Source organism: Lutra lutra, chromosome 8 (assembly GCF_902655055.1).
Source record: "Lutra lutra chromosome 8, mLutLut1.2, whole genome shotgun sequence".
Taxonomy (NCBI): domain Eukaryota; kingdom Metazoa; phylum Chordata; class Mammalia; order Carnivora; family Mustelidae; genus Lutra; species Lutra lutra.
In genome coordinates, this window is record NC_062285.1 from 88,960,811 (window position 1) to 88,981,306 (window position 20,496).

Here is a 20,496-nt window from a genome sequence, read left to right on the forward strand (position 1 = left end):
AGGGGCGCCTGGGTGGCTCAGTGGGTTAAAGCCTCTGCCTTCAGCTCAGGTCATGATCCCAGGGTCCTGGGATCAAGCCCTGCATAGGGCTCTCTGCTCAGCAGGGAGCCTGCTTCCCCCCACCCCCGCCTGCCTCTATGCCTACTTGTGATCTCTATCAAATAAATAAGTACAATCTTTAAAAAAAAAAAAAAGTATTAAAACTAACATCTTTAGGGAATAATAAAAGCCCTCTGTGGAAAATAATTCCTAACAACTAGGGTCAGGTTTTTAATTTAAGGTTATTAAAGAACACTTTTTTTGGTGGGGGGGTGAGGGTCAGTGTTCTTTAGCAGCTGCAGGGAATGGGGGGAATGGTTGGAGTCAAGTCTAGGAGGATGGATGGAAGCCAGATCATACAGGTCTAGTATTCTGAGAAAAGGCATTTGAGTTTTATCCTGAAAAGTAGTTGGAGTCATTGCAGATTCTCAAGTAGCAAACTGACCTGGCTAGATTTGTCTTTTGGAAGTCCCAGTTTGATAGTTGTTTAGAAAATGGTTTGAAGATTATTTATAATTATTTCACTTCCTTAAATCTTCCAGTAACTCATCATTATTCTCAGGTGAAGTACAAACTCTTCATTGTGACTTAAATGATCTAATTCCTTTATTTCACTTAGGAAAAATGTTCTCACCAATTCCTTCCTTACACACTAAGACCTAGTCCTAATGAACTACCTGTAGCTCCTTGAAGATATATCTTTGATGACTCCTTTTTCTACTTTGAATGGCTGGTTAGATGGAAGTGCCATTCCTTTGAGAGGGATTCAGAAGAGTAGAATAGGTTCCTTTTACTTCTCTTTTTTCTTTCTTCTCTTTTTTCTGTCTTTTTTTTTTTTTTTTTTTTTTTTAATGTAGGAAGAGTGAGCTTGAGTTCAGCTTTAGACATGTTTGCAGTTGAGTTGCTTAGAGAAAATTATGGTTATGAAGTCTGGAGAGCTTTGGATATATGAGCCTGCAGCTCAGCAGAGCAGTCTCACAGGGAGAAACAGATTTATAGTCATTATCAAGTTAATGGTTATTAAAGCCATGAACTATAAACATAGGGGAATTTTGTATCAGTACCAGAGACTTAGGCAAAGATAACAAAATACCAGGAACCTTGAAGAATTTCTGCATGGTTCAGGATTGAAGGATGTCCCAATCTGACTGAACTGTTGTGAGATTAATCATCAGTTTTTGTCTGGGTTTCAGGAATCCCCTTAGACCTAGGCAGACTGACATGGTTCATTACCTACGGAACTTGTGTAGAATTGACTTCTCAAAGAAGCAAGTTGAAGAGGTTTGCCCAAATAAGCAATAATAACCTCATCTCTCCAGAGATGATGGCTGGAGGTAGGGATGAGGAGGAGGAGGAGGTGGTGGGCTAGGGTGAAAGTAGGCCTCATCTGGATTCTGTTAGTACTTCTGGGAAATGTACCAGGTACTGAAGGACACATATATTATGGCAACCATACTTGACATGATTGAGCATGTTAGGCAAAGATCAGAGGTGTAGTTAAAGCTGGCTGTGAATGAGCATAATGGTGTCAGAGAATAAGCAGACTCACGATATTAACAGATTTTTTAATCTGTTAATCCAGAAACATGGGGAAAAAAATACACGAATATGCTGTTATTGCTAGCCTCAAATCCAGCCCCCTCTGTGCATGATTTGGTTTCCAAATCAAAGTAAAACTGCAAACTGAAAATTTATTTACCTTCTCTCTTCTTGATCTGAAAACCTGGACCAGGAATTTTTAGGCTATAACAGAATTGATCTCAACTTCCAGTAAAGTATAGACCTCCCTCTGAAATATAAGCAAATAGAAAACAACAACAACAACAACAGATACAGGGCATACAAGAAGATACTACAATTCGAAGAATGACCAGGAACCAGAGCAAGGAACCAGAGCAAATGACTTCCTGTAATCTCCTGTAAGATAGTGGAGAAAAAAATTATCAGAGTTTAAGAGGACACAGTATATATGCAAATAGAGTTAGTAGTATGAAAGAATACATTTAAGATCAGTAAAAACAATGATAGTAAACAGCATGATTGTTTAAAACAGTTTAAGCAGTGAGGACTTAAAAAAAAAAAAAATCAGTGGAAGAGAATTTAACCTTGAAAAAATCTCCCAGAACTTGAAGAAGCAGAGATGAAATGATGGAAGAAAAGATGTGAGATCTGACGGTTGATGCAGGCAGGTGTTCATGTGTTAGGGCAACAGAAAGACATAAGATATGCAAAGAATCAAAATAGACTATTTCCATTTGCTCTGTCTAAAAAAGTTACTTGATATGCTTTAGGATTAAAATGTAGAGCTTGGGTGAGGAAGTCAGATAATTAAATATTTGTGAAGAATGAAATCAGTTAAACGTGGAGCTAAATCTAGTAATTGATGTTAAAACAAATGTGTTTTTAAAACTTAGACCATGAGATATTTTGAAATAGAAAATAATGAAGTGCATAATAAATATGTAACTATCAGGTGTTATCAGTAAAAAAGAGAAATGATGGTGGGATGGTTAGACGAGGAAGAAGGGCCTGCAGTTGTAAAATCATCTTAACATCTTCCCTTGTACATAGGGCTCTCAGGATATACTGCTTATTCTTGCTGTTGATAGCTATCTAAATTGGATCAAATATGATTTAAAAACATAACGATAATTGAAGTTGAGTAAAATAGTTTGTATATCCTCCAAATCCCTAGAAACATAAAGGGAGCATATAAACTCAATCTAGTGAGAAAAGTCCGTGAAAAAGAAATGGGGGGAGAGTAAGGAAAGAATAAAATGGACAGCATAAGAAAGAATAGGATCCAGCAGTTATGCTGTTAAATATAAATGCAAGATACAGATTCTATAATCTGAATGTTGAACAATATCTGCTTTTAACCATACTGCCATTTTTTTCATGGCATGATTTTAATGATTTCCACTGTCACACACAGTGTATGTCTACATCTCTTTTTTTTTTACATTAAATTTAAGAAAAAAATTTTATCCATTTTAAAATTTTTAAATGTTTTACTTATGTTAATTGTATTTTTTCTTTACTGATAAAAGCAAGTATTTTCCACAGTGTTAATTATAGTGGAGTCTCATTATGCATGGTACTTAATTCTTTAAAGTTGTTAGAAACACTGACATAGTGAATACAGAATCAGTGCTCTTGGGAAATATAGAATTAGATTCCTGCTAGCTTATGGTTAAAACATTTTCATCAGCTGATCATTTCATAATCTTTTTAATGTCAGTTTCTGCTTAAAAACACTTTAATATATAGTGTTGAGTGTTGAACAATAAGGATGTTTAAATTATAGCACAGTCATTCAATGTAGTGTTATATAGCTAAAAGAAATGTTTAATAACATGGTAAAAATCTTTACAATGCCTTGTTAAATGAAAACAGGTCTTTTTTTTTTTTCCAAGATTTTATTTATTTATTTGACAGAGATCACAAGTAGACAGAGAGGCAGGCAGAGAGAGAGAGAGAGAGAGAGAGAGGGAAGCAGGCTCCCTGCTGAGCAGAGAGCCTGATGCGGGACTCGATCCCAGGACCCTGAGATCATGACCTGAGCCGAAGGCAGCGGCTTAACCCACTGAGCCACCCAGGAGCCCTGAAAACAGGTCTTTATGATGAGGTAAATGCCACAGATTTTAAAAAACACAATTTTGTAAAAAAAAAAAAAAAAAAAAATCAAGACGAGAGGGTGAGTTGGTCTTTCAAAATAAATTAACCATTTTTCTCAAGGCAAATTAACCACTGTTGAGAAACATGGCCTTTGGGGTCTTGTTGCATATATTCCCAATGAAGAAGCTCAGTAATTGGGGTGCTAAATGCTCTTTAGTCTTGGCTTACTGCAGGTGCCTTCATCATTTCTTGGTTTGGCTCAGCTTTTTTCCTTCTGTCCTTTGGGGGCTATGATTTAGAGCAAATGGATTTTTACTATATTTTAAATTCTGAACCTTGTTTGTTAGTTGGTTTCCTGTTGTACCTTAACTGTTATAAAAATAGAAGACAGATTTTCTGTTTCTAGATGTTTGGGAATTGGCTTGTTATTTGTATATATACATGTATGTATTGTATGCATGCTTTAATAAAGGACTAGAAAGATGTTCTTTTCATTTCTCTTTCCAAATTTTCATGGGGAATGTACATGTATTTCTTACATAATCAGGAAAAAAGAATTACTTTGGAAAAAAGTAAATACCAGATTTTGATGAAATGATTTAGATACCTTTAATGTTTCTCTCTTTCTATTCCAGATATAGTATTTACTTTACTTCTGTCTGGCATACCTACAGTCTTGAACACAGTATAGTTCCTTCAAGTGATCCCCAGTTAGATGTATAAGACACTATTCAAGTTGTTTGCCCATTTTTAAATTAAGCATTTTTCTTAGTTGTAAGAATCTCGTATTCTGGAAACAACTTTTTTTTATTACATATATGATTTAGAAATAATTGCTTTTCATCTTGCAGCTTTTGTTTTCATTTTCTTGTTGGTGTGTTTTGAAGCACAAAAGTTTTTGATTTTGATAAAATGTAATCCATTAGCCTTTCTTTTGCTAAAAGCATTTTTGATGTCTTTAGAAATCATTGCCTAACCCAAAGTCATGAAGATTTACAGCTTTGTTTTCTTTCTAAGAGTTTTATTGTTTTAACTCTTACATTCAGATTTATGCTGCATTTTCTGTAGGGCATCTTACACTCTTATGTCAAATTTATTTTCAAGTATTTAGTTATTTTTTTTGTGGTGTTGTGGATGAATTATTAATTTCAATTTATGTATTCTTTTAAGATGCCACATCTAAGTGAGATCATAAAATATTTGCCTTTCTCTGAATTATTTAATGTAGTATAATGTCCTCAAGGTCCATTCATGTTGTTGCAAATGACAAGATTTTTTTTTTTTTGAATAGTTGAATAGTATTCTGTTGTACATACACACACATTATCTTTATCCATCCATTTGTCCATAGACACTTAGGTTGTTTCCATGTCTTGGCTTCTTTAAATAATGCTTAGTGAACATGGGTGTATAGATACCTCTTTGACATAGTGATTTCACGTTTCCTTCAGATGTTTACTCAGAAGTTGAATTGCTGGATCATCTGGCCCTATTTTTAATTTTTGAGGAACTTCCATACTGTTTTCTGTAGTAGCTGTACCAATTTACATTCCCACCATCAGTGCACAGAGGTTACCTTTTCTGCACATTCTTGCCAGCATTTGCTATCTCATGGTTTTTTGTTTGTTTGTTTGTTTTTGTTTGTTTTTTTGGTTAATGTGTGCCTAGCCCTGTGGGCCCTATGGAAAGGTCTACTAGGGCATCCGTGGTTGAGCTGATTTATCATTTTCCTTGTCCTCATGAGGAAACTTCTGCCTCTTTTCCTCACTCTTTAGTATTTTCTATATTTAGAATCATGGCACCTATGACTTAATGACAGTTTTACTTCTTCCTTTCCAATCTAGATGCCTTCTCTTTGTGTTTGATAGTACTGATTAGATCCTCTGTTACATTGTTGAATAGAAGACATCCTGTTTGATCCTGACTTTGGGGGAAATAATAATAATAATAATAAATTCATATTATATAATTATATATAATTACATTACACATTATAATTATATATTACATATACATTTGATATATTAAATATAAATATGTTATTTACATTTATATATTTGTTATTATTATTTTGCCATTGAGCATGATTTTAGCAGTAGACTTTTTTGTAGACACCTTAATCAGGTTGAGGAAGTTTCCTTCTATTCCTAGTTTCTTCACAATTTATACCATGACTGGATATTATATTTTGTCCAGTGCTTTTTCTACGTCTACTGAGATGATCATGTGATTTTTTTTTTTTTTTTTTTTTTTTTTTTTGGTGAACATGATGAATTCGTTGTTAAACCACTGTTGCATTCTTGGGGTAACTCCCATTTGGTCATGGTTTAGAATCCTTTTTAGATGTCACTAGTTTCAGTTTGCTGACATTCTGTTGAGGATTTTTATGTCCTTATTCATTAGAGGTGTTAGTCTATAGTTGATTTTTCTTATTCTGTCTTTGTCTGGCCTTGGTTATCAGTATAATACTAACCTCATGGAATGAGGTGGGAGGTTCTTCTTCCTCTGTTTTCTGGAAGAGTATGGGATCGACATTATTTCTGCTGTAATATTTAGTAGAAGTCATCAGTGAAGTTACCCGGGCCTGGGGATTTCTTTATGGGAAGATTTTAAATTACTAAGTCAATTTCTTTATTTTTTCTAGGTCTTTAGGTTTTTTAAAATTTCTTCTTGATTCACTTTGGTTAACTCGTTTCTTTCTAGGAATATTTCCATTTCATCTAAGTTGGCATAAAGTTATTCATCATATCTCCTTATAATCCTTCTAATTTCTGTAAGGTCAATAGTGACGCCCCTCTTATATTCATAATCTTATTCACAAATTTCCCAATTTACATCTTTTCTTTTTCGGGGAGCCCAGTCTGCCTAAAAGATAGTCAGATTTGTGGATCTTTTCATAGAATCCACATGCAGTTTTATTGAATCTTTTTCTCTACTGTTTTTTGTTTTAATATTTCATTGATCACCACCTTAATATTTTAATTTTTTCTTATGCTAGCTTTGCATTTAGTTTGCTCTCCCCTCCCCGCCCCCAGTTTCTTAAGCTTGCAGCTTAGTTTATTGATTTGAGATTATCTTCTTTTCTGATACAGGCACTTAAGGGGTAAATTTATAGAATTTACCCTAAGCACCACTTTAGTGGTATCCTATATATATATATATATATATATATATATATATATATTTTTTTTTTTTTTTTAAAGATTTTATTTATTTATGACAGAGAGATCACAAGCAGGCAGAGAGGCAGGCAGAGAGAGGAGGAAGCAGGCTCCCTGCCGAGCATAGAGCCCGATGTGGGGCTCGATCCCAGGACTCGGAGATCATGACCTGAGCCGAAGGCAGCGGCTTAACCCACTGAGCCACCCAGGCGCCCCCTATATATTTTTTAATAAATGTTTTATTTGTTGTATTTTCATTTCCTTTTACCTGAAAATACTTAAAAGAATTTCTTTTGATTTCTTCTTGGACTTTCTTATTGTTTATTGAGAAGACATTAAGGAAGAATTTAGAAAAATTTAGAATTTAGAAAATTCTCATTTATGGGTTTCCCAAATTTTATTGTTATTGGTTTATTAATGAATTTTGTAGTTCTCAGGAAATACACTTTATATGATTCAGGTTTTTTTAAATGTTTTATTTATTTAAATGAGAGAGTGTGTGCATGAGTGCCCTAGGATCGTGACCTGAGCCAAAGGCAAATGCCCCTGATTCAGTATTTTAAAGGGAATTGAGATTTATTCTATGACCTAGTATGTGGTCTATCCTGGAGTAAGTTCCATGCATACTTTGAAGAATGTATGTTTTATTATTGGATGGGAATTTAGTTTATTATTCTAATAACCAGTTTAAATTGGTTGATAATGTTCAGATTTCCATATCCTTGATGATTTTCTGTCTAGTTCTTTTTTTTTAAGATTTTATTTTTAAGTAATCTCTATGCCCGACGTTGGGCTCAAATTTACAACCTTGAGATCAAGAGTTGCATGCTCTAGGGGCACCTGGGTGGCTGGCTCAGTCATTTAAGTATCTGCCTTTGGTTCAGCTTGTGATCCCAGGGTCTGGGGTCAAGCCCCACATTGGTCTCCCTGCTCAGCAGGGTGTCTGCCTCTCCTCCTCTTTCTGCTTCTCCCCCAACTTGTGCACTGTCTCTCAAGTAAATAAATAAAATATATTTTTTTAAAGTTGCTTGCTCTATCAACTAAGCCAGCTAGGCATCTCATTTCTGTCTAGTTGTTACATACTTCTGTGAAAGTAGGGTGTTGAGATCTTGGACTGCATCTATCACAGTCTTCATTTCTGTCAGGTTTTTCTTCATTTGTTTGAGGCTCTGTTTTTTGTTTGTTTTTTTTTTTTTTGGTATATGTTTATAGTAGTTTCTTCCTGATGATTGGAATCTTTGTATAAAATGTGCTTCTTTACCTCTTATATATTTTTTGTCTTAAAGTGTATTTTTGTCTCATAGAGTCACTCCGTCTCTCTTAATGGTTACTGTTTACAGTGACCTTTTACTCTCAGTTTGTATCTGTGAATATAAAATGTGTCTCTTGTAGACAGCATATAGTTGTATCTTGTTTTACCCAGTCTAACAATCTTTGTCTATATATAGAGAAGTGTTTTTTTGAAAAGGAAAAACTGTATATATTTAAGGTGCTCAACCTTTTAGGTTTTTTTAAAAAAATATATTTTATTTATTTATTTGACAGAGAGAGTACACAAGCAGGGGGAGTGACAGGCAGAGGGAGAGGGAGAAGCAGGCTCCCTGCTGAGCAGAGAGCCCAGGACCTGGGATCATGACCTGAGCTAAAGGCAGAGAAGCTTATCCGACTGAGCCACCCAGGTGCCCCCAACATTTTGCCTTTTGATTGAAGTGTTTATTCACATTTAGTGTTATTAATGATATGCTTGGGTTTACATCTGACATTTTGATGTTTGTTTTTCATATTCGTTTTTGGGATTTTTTTGTTGTTCTTTTCTGCCTTCTTTTGTATTAAGTAGGTATTTTCTAATAAGTAATTTCTTTGTTGATTTTTTAATTTAATTTTTTTTTCAAGCGTGGGAGAGAGAGTATGGAGGGGCAGAAGGAGAATAGAGACTCTTCAGCAGGACCCGTGCCCAGCATAGAGCCCATCTTGGGGCTCAATATCACAACCCTGAGATCATGTCCTGAACCGAAATTAAGACTCAGACACTTAATGACCGAGCCACCCAGGCATCCCAATTTTTGAACTATATTTTTGAGAATAAAACAATTTTAGTGATTATTCTAAGTGTTGCAATATGCATTTTGTTAAAATCAACTTTATATAAACTGAGTTACTTCCTGTAAAGTAAAAAATTTTACTCTAGTGTATCTCTATTCCCTCTCCCTTCCTTTTTGCTGTGATTGTCATTTATTTATTTATTTATTAAAGATTTTATTTATTTGACAGAGAGAGACAGCAAGAGAGGGAACACAAGCAGGGGGAGGAGGAAAGGGAGAAAAGGCTTCCCACTGACCAGGGAACCTGATGTGAAACTCTATTCCAGGACCCTGGGATCATGACTGAGCCAAAGGTAGATGCTCAACTGACTGAGCGACCCAGGTGCTTGTAGTCTTTTTGTATTAAACTACATTATTTGCTGTTTCTGGTACTCCCTAATTCTTCCCGAGGATTCAGGTTACCATTTGGTCATATCCTTGCTCCAGTATAATTCTGTTCTCTCCCCTGTCCTTTGTATGACATATCTTTTATTTTTAAAAAATTTCTTCTCCTATTTCTTTTTGACTTTTAAAAATTTCTCCTTACGGATGCAGTGTACAGCATAATGACTATAGTTAACACTGTTTCATGACATACAGGAAAGTTGCTGAGAGTAAATCCCATGAATTCTCATCACAAAGAATACATTTTAATTTTTTAAAATTTAAAATAAAAATTTTTTGACTATGGACTCTGAAAAACGATCTGAGAATTTTGAAGGGGTGGGGGGTGGGAGGTTGGGGGCACCAGGTGGTGGGTATTGTAGAGGGCACGGATTGCATGGAGCACTGGGTGTGGTGCAAAAATAATGAATACTGTTATGCTGAAAAAATAAAAAATTAATAAAAAAAAATAAAATAAAAATTTTTTAATTTTTATGAAGTTTCTACATGAGGTGATGAATATTAGTTGAACCTATTGTAATCATTTTATAACATATGCTAATCAAACCATCATCGTGTATGCCTTAAACTCAGTGATGTATGTCAATCATTTCTCAGTAAAACTGAAAAAAAAATCACAAAAAAAATTTTCATTTTCACTTTGTTTCCTTATTGTGTTTATTGTGTCTTGTGTTATTTCTACTTTAAACTTCATTTCTGAAATGATTTATTCTTATATTTCTTATTCTTTCATCAGTTCTGTCACCTCAAGTTTGAGGTTTTTAATTTTAATTTGTGTTGTTCTCTTGTGTTAAAGTATTATTTTGCAATAGGTTATAAATTTTATTTGTTCAAGAGCCATATATTTCTGGCATATTTTAATTGTCTGTAGAGATATGATTCTTCTCTTTATTTTTGGTTTTGTTTTGAATATTAACTTTTTAAATGGGATTTTCCCTTAATACTTCTTTGTCTTATTTTCATGTGTGATTGTTTTTCTTGAACTCGTCGAAGAAGGCAGGGTGCATCATAACTTTTGTAATTTCACAGAACTCTCGTTTTGTGTGTGTTCTAAAAATGGCAGCTTGCTTTTTGATGTTTCCTGACTCTGATTCCTTCTCCCACTTTTTTTTGTACCTTATTTTTCCATTATCTTGCTTGTACCTATCATTCTCATTTTTCATTCTACTCCCAATAATTTATCCTCAGTTTGGGGCTTTGTCTGGAAGGGAGCCCTGGAATGTCAGCTTTGAGAGTTCACAGTGGGTTAAAATGCACTAGCCCCCTTCAGTGCCAACCATGAATTCATTATATTCACTCATTCTTGGAGTGGCCAGAACCCCTCCTAGTCAGCTGATGTTCTCATATTTATTTGCCCTACTTTTCATTGTTACCTATCTTGTGTGTTCTCCTGTTCTTAGGTCTCTTGATGGCCCTGTTTTTTTCTTTTTGATTCCTCCTGCAGAAATACTGATGCCAATTAGCTCTTATGGCTCTTGGTAGTTTGCCATACCTTTTTGGATTTTGGATTTTGTGGTAATATTTTTTACTTGGCTCTGTTGTGAATGTTGTCCATGGGTTTTGGTTTTGCTACCTGGTTGTTGTGTTTTCTTGTGGAGGGCTTGTGTAGATTTTCAAACCTGTGCTGCTACCACTGGGAGCAGAGGTATATATATATTATGTATTATAACAGCTTCACTGCAATGAAGGAAGCTCCCTTCCAAAGTTAGGCTCACATGTCAGAATTAATGACAGTAGTGCTTTGGTATGACCAAACAAAGATTTATTACCCACACAGGTGGGGGAATTCTGAAACAGGGGCAGAGGACAGCTTTCTGGGAAGAGGTCCAGAAACAGAGAAAGTGAATGCAAGTGCACAGGTGTTCTGTAAAGGATAAGTCCAGTTGGTACAGATTTTGAGAGAGGCACCCACCAAGCATGGGATATGAAAGAGGCAGCAAGTGGCTTATGTACTTGGGGTATTGGTAGGATTGAGCCGTATCAGTACACTGCTGAAAATGACAGACACGGGGAAGGGATGTTACTCAGAGGTTATCAGCACTAATCAAAGTATCAACAGCACGTTCAGTTTCTTTTCTTTTGTCTTCATATCGGAGATCCATTTTTTAACTCCTCTTGTCGTGACATACTGCTGAAGAACTGGGCTTTGATCTTTCTGCCATGTTTGTTTTTGGTACCCATGATCAACTCCTCCTTAAAGAAACTTAAGTTTTCAGGGAGAAACCGAGAGATGGGCCTACTTAGTAATCCCAATCAGAGAGATGAAAGGTGAAGACTATGTACAGTTATTTCCATTTTCAGGAACAAGTCACCATTGGTTGGATGAATCAGTAAATGACCAAAAAATATGTTAAGAATAAGTGATAACGGGGTGCCTGGGTGGCTCAGTGGGTTAAAGCCTCTGCCTTCAACTCAGGTCATGATTCCAGGGTCCTGGGATCGAGCCCCACATTGGGCTCTCTGCTCAGCAGGGAGCCTGATTCCCTTCCTCTCTCTCTGCCTGCCTCTCTGCCTACTTGTGATCTATGTCTGTCAAATAAGTAAATAACATCTTAAAAAAAAAAGAATAAGTGATAGCTTTCCAATTCTGCATTTTGTTCAGATCTGTTAATTACATATATCATTTAAGATATTTAATTTTAGGGGCTCCTGGGTGGCTCAATTGGCTTACGTCATGATCTCAGGGTCCTGAGAATGAGTCGAGTCTGACATTGGACTTCCCACTCAGTGGGAAGTCTACTGCTCTTTCTCTCTCTCAAATAAATAAATAAAATATTTTTTAAAAATAAGGGTATTTAATTTTATCAAGCATTTACTGAGTACTTAGTGTCTAATCATCCCATTTAATTTGTGCACAGTGTTGTGTGATATCTTGGGAATATAAATAAGCCAGAGTATAGTATTTACTTGATTCTAAAATGATACTGATTTTAAGAACTTTTTATTGATTTATAGACTAAAACAGGAAATGTACACCTCAGTCGTAAAATGCTACCCCATCTCAGAAATATTAAAATATTGAAAAATGTATCCTAAAATTGAGGGGTTATTCGTGAAATGTTTATTAAGTACCAGACATAATGCTAAATGCTTTTGCATATGTTATCATTTAATCTTTATAGTAACTTAGTGGGGATAGATTATTATCTTTCATTTATAGATAAAATAAAACTTGCAGAAATGATGTAAGTAATAAGTGTCAGAGGGACATTGAACTCTGGTATATCTGATTTCTTACTGATATATAAATGTTTTTAGTCAGTATATAAAGTGTATATCTTTTGTAAGTGTATCTTTTAGGGAGGGATTTTGTTTTTACTGTTTGTTTTCCTATATTTACTTCATAGGGTGAATTTTAACTTTTTATTTAATAATATACAAAGGACTTAAAAGGCTTTTTTTCTTCCCAAAGTTTTTCAAAGATTTTATTATGGAATTCGTAGTTCTTTAGGGTAGTTAATGAAATTCTAAGTCATTTATTACTATTCTTCCTTTTCCAGTTGTGTAACTTCTTTCTTGGCAGCTTCTCAGAACTCTCTTACCATACTGAATTTTGATAGATTTTAGTGTGAAATATGTAGACCTATTTAAATTTGGACTTAAACTATGATATCATTCCTATAATTAACATAACCACTTTGGTAAACTTAATAAAGCCGTTCATTTAAAAAGTGGAAGAAACCACCTCAGAAGTTGACATTGTGACAGTTCTTTTGGGGAAATGAAAAGGAAAAGTAATCTGCTACGGGAAAAAGAAGAAAAATGAGAGAAAATTGTGGTGATGTGGGTTGGCAGAGTAGGGATGAGTGTCTAAAATAGAAAATTTGTTTGGTAAACCGGTCATGCTAATCTTGTATTCAGTTTTTTTAAAATCTGGCCTGAATTTAAAACACCTTAGGCTAGGACCGTTCCATGTACATAATAGATATTAACTCTGCCTAGATAAAAATTACCTTACTGTTCTTGAATTTAATTTTGTATGCTAGTGGTCTCTTCAGTATTTGAGATCATCAAGTAATGTCCAGGACCTTAAAAATTGGATTGTATTCCCTACAATATGTGATGTTCTTTCTTTCTCTTCGGTTGCTTATACTTTCCATTCCTCCCTCCCAGTCTGTCTATGAAAAGATTATATTTGACATTAGGTAAATATCAAAGAATTTTTTTTTTCTTGAATATTATTTTGGAGCAGAACATGATTTGTTTGTTATTCAGGAGTATTTACTGATAACTCTCCATGACGCTGCAAAGTTCTGTGGTTGAGCACTAATCAGGCTCTCTACCTTTCCTTTTCATATAGTAAGGATTTTTGGGTCTGTTTTGTCTCATGAACACAAGTGGCAGGACTTGGTGTGTTTTTTTTTGTTTTTGTTTTTGTTTTTGCTACCTGACTTGTGGAGGTTAAGTCACTATATAGCAGAAAGCAAGCAGAAATGATCCTTTACTAGAGCTAGACTGGGGTTTGCAGAATGAGCTCCACCAAAACACCTTTTTTAGCCTCAAGTATATGTTTTTACTTTCAGTTACCAAAGCCATAGGAAATGATGGAAGAAACAGTCTCAGATTCTTTGTTTTTACACATCAAGAAGGGGAAAACCTATTGCAGATTTAAATTACTTCACAGTGCCAACTTCAAACTTGGGGATTTTTCTTTTTGTTCACCTAAGAACATGAACTTTATGGATGGAAGATGTGAGTCCAGAGATGGGAATTGACAGCAGTGCTAATACTCGAGCCTTCTCTCTGCTATTTTGTAATGAACCTGGGGCCTGTTGCCAAGTACTTGGTTGGGAGTTTTGGACACTATGAATATATTCAGATTTATTATGTGACTTATTTTTCATAGGTGTATTTGACCTTAGGATTTGTGTTACTTAGGATTTGTGTGTGTTATTGTGGAAAACAAGATGTTTTAATGGGCAGAATCAAGTTTTGATAAAATTTAGAAATGTTTGAGTTTTTCTGTTTTTGTTAATAGGCAGGCAGTGGTTAAAGGTTCCCTTCCACATCCTTTTGCCTTGACATTATTTGAGGACACATTGTACTGGACTGACTGGAATACACACTCCATTTTGGCTTGCAACAAGTACACTGGCGAGGGTCTGCGTGAAATCCATTCTAACATCTTCTCTCCCATGGATATACATGCCTTCAGCCAACAGAGGCAGCCAAATGGTAAGTGATCTTGATTTTTAAATTGCAAGTTGGAATAGCTTTAGCACTCAGATGTCTGGCTTTAGTGAAGGCAGGAGCGGAGAGGACATATCCAAAGGTAGTGGGAAGGAATTAAACATGGGGAAAATGTCAAAATGTAATTCAGGTGAAACGGCATCCCAAGCCATTTGTAGTTTGTTATCTATCACTGTTGGCCACCTTACTCCTTTGTTTGGATCTGGGGTTATGGTGGTTGAGAAGAGAGAAATAAAATAAGAAGCTGAGATAGCTAAGCTTATATACAAATGCATTTCTTCTTTATATTATTTCTCTCTAGTGTGTTTTTAAAAAGAAGCACTTTTTATAAAAATAGAAACCTCTGTGACTCTAACTGGTGAATTTAAGTTCCTTAGGTTGCCTGATGAAATACCTGCTTAAACTTTTCTGTGCACATTCCCCTTCCCTTGCCACCCCTTCCCCAACCTTTTTTCTTAGTTTTGCTTCTATTTTTGGTCAACCTATGCAGTGACTTGGACTTCGACTGCTGGCAACAATTTCTTGTAAGAGAGGAGTAGAACTAGGTTTAAAAGGAATATGAGAATGTTAAGTGTTTGGCACTTGTATATAAATAAATGTCTGGCATGTGTCTAAGTATATTTCAAATTGTATTCCATAGCCAAAAATAAAGGGTATTTTGATTCTGCATTGCTTTGTATTAGCTCTGTCCATTTAGGGGGAGATAGTTAAATAATATATTATATTGGAATCTGATGATCATGAGTCCATAAAAATGTTTTTAAATATATGTGCTGCCCTTTTTAAAAAACACTGTATGAATTTTTTATTATCATGGATAGCCGTTAGGAGAGAATTTCCCTGTTTTTTGGTTTTTTTTTTTTTAAATTTAATTTTATTTATTTATTTGGCAGACAGAGATCACAAGTAGGCAGAGAGGCAGGCAGAGAGAGAGAGAGGAGGAGGCAGGCTCCCTGCTGAGGTGAGAGCCCGATGTGGGGATGTGGGGCTCGATCCCAGGACCCTGGGATCATGACCTGAGCCGAAGGCAGAGGCTTTAACCCACTGAGCCACCCAGGCGCCCCTGTTTTTTGTTTTTAATGGCACTGTTGATCCTTTATGTTTTACTAGTTTCAAAATTTGCAGTCATCATTGCTTTACGTTTCATATTTGGTTGGTCTCCATCTTATGTTGTTTTTTTATGAATATTATTTAAATCCATCCCTTTCCATAGTTTTGACAAAAATGCTAATTAATCTCTGCTTTTCTGTTTTTCCTCTTTTAATCAACCATGCCTATCCTTTCCAGTTAATCTTTCCAAAGTGGATTTTTTACCATTCTGATTACCATCTTTGCTTTCTGTGCCATCCGCCACAATTTGTTCCCATTCTCTGTGTTCACTCAGCTCTAGTTCTTATTAGTCAACAGAAATCTGAATATTTAGTTAGACTATTTGCCTTATTATTTTTCCCAGTGTACAGCCTCCAAGCTCTTACTCATACAGTTTTACCACATTTGAAATGTCCTCCTATCTTTCCTATCCTTCAGGGGTCCTGTCATGTCCTGTGTCCTCTATGAAAGTTTTCTTCTTTAATTCTTAGTGATTTACTTTCTATTTGACTCTATAGTTATTTATGGTCTGTCATGTGCAAGATAGTACTTAGTTTCATTGTTTTGTATTATTTTCTAGCTTGTTAATTTTGGTGTACTGACTAGATTGTAAGCTCTTTTAGGGCAGGGGACTCCTGCTTTATTTCTTGTGTATTCCTCTTTGGGTACAGAATGCTAAATCATTTCTCACTGATTAATTCCCTTCCTTGCAAATGGTTTGGTAGCCAAGCACCTGGATGACATTTGGTAGTAATTTCGTTTATCACAGTTGCTCATGTTATGGTTGTTAACCTTTGTGTACCTAGAGAGAGGGAGGGCATCCATAATCATTGGTATTAATCAATGTGATTTATATTTGACAGCTACAAATCCATGTGGAATTGATAATGGTGGTTGTTCTCACTTGTGTTTGATGTCTCCAGTCAAACCTTTTTATCAGTGTGCTTGCCCAACTGGGGTCAAACTTCTGGAGAATGGAAAAACCTGCAAAGATGGTAAGAAGATGGTCTCCAAGAAGGAAAAAATTCAGATAGCAACTGAAATTCTTTATGATTTATTTTATTTCTCTATAATAAGCTCTGTAGGTTACAGTATTTGGGAGACTAGTTGCTTGATCTTTGTCATCACAATCAGTTATATAACGGGGTTTTTGTGTTTTAGGGCATCTCTTTAATACTGTTTTGTAAGTTATTGTAGCATTTTAACTAAATTTTTAATGTGCTATTTTTGAAGAAAATTAGGTGCTATTTCTTTTTTTTAATGAAATGTCAATCATTTATATCACAGTTGGTTCTTGAAAATGAGTATTACTTAGCCTTTTTTTTTTTTTAAAGATATTAATTTATTTATTTTACAGAGAGAAAGAGATCATAAGTAGGCAGAGAGGCAGGCAGAGAGAGAGGAGGAAGCAGGCTGCCTGCTGTGCAGAGAGCCTGATGCCGGGACTCAATTTCAGAACCCTGGGATCATGACCTGAGCTGAAGGCAGAGGCTTAACCCACTGAGCCACCCAGGCGCTCCGCACGTTACTTATCTTAAAAGAATATATTTTTAACAGTAGGTAGCATTTGTAAATAAAGGACCTCTGCAAGGAAGCAGTGTTTACTAAACTTTCAACTATAATGACTTATCATGGGGTAGATATATTTCTAAAAAATTATTGAATAATATTTTTAATTGCCTTTTAACAACTGAGATGTACTTTCAGGAGAGGAAAAAATATTCCATGTTCTGTTTTTAAAGCAACCTCTTTCTATACTTAACCACTGCCTCTTTTCCTCACTCTCTTAATTCCCTATAGAAAGAGGGCATTTCAGAGAAATATGTTGACTTAGGACATTTCAGGGGACTTCTGATTTGGGAGTACACCAGTTCTTCTCTTTTTCTTCTTAATGAGAATGTTATTTTTCATTCTTACCTCTATGGATCACTCTCTGGTCTTCTAGTCACCAGCAAGACCTGGTGAGAAAATTGTTGCATTTAGCAGTGGCTTCTTTATGTAACTCTGAAAAGCAGAAACCTTTATTTCAGAGTTGGTTACAGAGTTCCTGGCAAGGGGGTCAGGGAGTCAGAGGGATGGAATTGAGTTGGTGTACAGGATATTTGTCATGACTTGGCATTGATAAATTATCCTCCTAGTCAAAGGTGAAGCTGGCTGACTCTTGTCAGACAGTTTCCATGGCAAACAACAATTTGGTTTCAATTTAAAACAAAAGGTTTTTGTAATGTTTTTGTTTAAAAATGTAGCCTGACTTTAAAACAGAGGATTTATTTTAGCAATAGTGGTCTGACTACTGCCTCACATGTTTAACTAGTATTTTAAATTTTAGATGTACATTTGGCATATAGTAGCTTCAAATTAACTATTCTGTTTTGATCACCTTGCTCAAATTAACAGCTTCACTTTCTATGACTTCTTTGTTTACAGAGTTTTGGGATTGGCTCCTTTTGGTATTTAGCAGAGGCAGTGAATGGTACAGAGTTACTCCTGCTTGGTGCCTGCTGTGGCATTTAAGACTGTATTTTCTCTGAGATCAAGTTCATTTATAATTAGTCCTTGAGTCAAAAAGCTGTTGTTGAGAGCTTTACTCTTCTCAGTTTTTTCAACTGTAATTCCAGATTGATGTGAAGCTAAATGCCAGTATTTTCTTTTAGTCTCACTTCTTTGGGAATCTTTTTTTACTCTTCAGATGTCAGCTTGCTTATTACCTTTTATAATAGTTAGCTGATTTTACTGGTGCTGTACTTGAACATTAAAAAATCAAAACAAAAAAGATTGAGCTTAACATCCTCATTCTCAGCTTTTTTTTTTTTTAAGATTTTATTTATTTATTTAACAGAGATCACAAATAGGGAGAGAGGCAGGCAGAGAGAGAGAGGAGAAAGCAGGCTCCCCAAGGAGCAGAGAGCCTGATGCGGGGTTCGATCCCAGGACCCTGGGATCATGACCTGAGCCGAAGGCAGAGGCTTTAACCCACTGAGCCACCCAGGCACCCCTCAGCTGTGTTTTTCTTCAGTACTACTTCGAGTTAAAAACATTTCATAAATAAATCTGATTTAAAACTCAGTGAGGGGTGCCTAGGTGGCTCAGTGGGTTAAAGCCTCTGCCTTCGGCTCGGGTCATGATCCCGGGGTCCTGGGATCGAGCCCCGCATTGGGCTCTCTGCTTAGCAGGAAGCCTGCTTCCCTTCCTCTCTCTCTCTGCCTGCCTCTCTGCCTAATTGTGATCTCTGTCTGTCAAATAAATAAATAAAGTCTTAAAAAAAAAAAAACACAGTGAAATAAAAATTTGAAAATGTTTCTTTTCTGGGCACCTGGGTGGCTCAGTTGGTTAAGCGACTACCTTCAGCTCAAGTCATGATACCAGAGTTCGAGTCCTACAGCAGGCTCTCAGCTCCGTAGGGAGTCTGCTTCTCCCTCTGACCTTCTCCCCTCTCATGCTATCTATCTCTCACTGTCTCTCTCTCAAATAAATAAATAAAATCTTAAAAAAAAGTGTTTCTTTTCTAATGATAGTAATAATATATTAGCTAATATTTACCAAACACTTATATGTTCAGCATATTCCTGAATTTTACATGGATCTTATTTAATCCTCAGAGCAATCCTTGAAATATAGATGAAGAAACTAGGTTTAGAGAGATGAAGTTTTGCCTAAGTTTGTATAGGAACTTGAATCCACTAGTTCTGTCAGATCCACAACTCTTACTCTTAAGCAGTATGACATTTAAGTGATTCTCTCTCTTTGCTGCTTCTTTTTCCTTTACCATAGCTCTCTCTATCATTAATTATGTCGGGCATTGCCTTATAGTTCTCTTTGTTAAGACAGCTTAACTGAAATACAATTTACATGCTATAAATTTCAGTGGTTTTTAACTAATTTATAGTTGTGAAACCATCACAATCCAATTTTAGAACACTCTCATCAAGCACAAAAGATCTTTGTCTTGGATTCATTTACCTTTGTGAACATACTTCTCAAACAAAGGATCTGTATCCTATTTCTCCTTCTTCCTTTAATATTTAGCTATTCAACCTCTTAGTCATTACCTAGTCACTCTTCATTATACCTTTAAGTAGCTATTATTAATTCCCAGGGACTATATAACAAATGAACCTAAGAAGGAATCAGAACTTGATTTGAGGAACTGAGCCGTTATAGAGCTTGACCTCATAGTCAAGCTCTTCCTAGTTCACTGTGTTACTTTCCATTTCTACCCAAAATGGACCCTAAGTATCCTTTTATACTCCTTTACTTTTCAATTCCTAAAGAAGTTCTACATTCTTTATTTAGAGTTTTATTTAAATTTTGCCTGTGGGTTTCAATTTTTTCTTCATTTATCTCACTTTATCGTTCTAGGTGCCACTGAATTACTGCTTTTAGCACGAAGGACAGACTTGAGACGCATTTCTTTGGATACACCAGATTTCACAGACATTGTTTTGCAATTAGAAGACATCCGTCATGCCATTGCCATAGATTATGATCCTGTGGAAGGCTATATATACTGGACCGATGATGAAGTGAGGGCCATTCGCCGCTCATTCATAGATGGATCCGGCAGTCAGTTTGTGGTCACCGCTCAAATTGCACATCCTGATGGCATTGCTGTTGACTGGGTTGCCCGAAATCTTTATTGGACAGACACTGGCACTGATCGGATAGAAGTGACAAGGCTGAATGGGACCATGAGGAAGATCTTGATTTCAGAGGACTTAGAGGAACCCCGGGCTATTGTGTTAGATCCCATGGTTGGGTAAGAAGCTCTGCTGATAGAAAACTTTGTCTGGTGTTTCTGTTTTCCTCAGGTTCCTAAAAGCATTGAGAAAAACAATATGAAGTATGTGTTGTTTTTCAATAAACAGCTCTTCAGTGGCTGTTCATTTTTAGAGCATAGTGACTAGAATAAAATC

The 20,496-nt window shown here is 35.7% G+C and overlaps 1 protein-coding gene across 1 annotated transcript in view; it reads left to right on the plus strand.

Annotated features, from left to right (window-relative positions):
* LRP6 (LDL receptor related protein 6) overlaps window positions 1-20,496 on the plus strand; it is a 181,604-nt gene that overhangs the window by 82,087 nt on the left and 79,021 nt on the right. Inside the window, exons 4-6 of the mRNA XM_047740549.1 lie at window positions 14,283-14,479; window positions 16,447-16,578; window positions 19,943-20,339. Coding sequence (XP_047596505.1) covers window positions 14,283-14,479; window positions 16,447-16,578; window positions 19,943-20,339 — 726 coding nt within the window. The remainder of the gene's footprint in view (window positions 1-14,282; window positions 14,480-16,446; window positions 16,579-19,942; window positions 20,340-20,496) is intronic.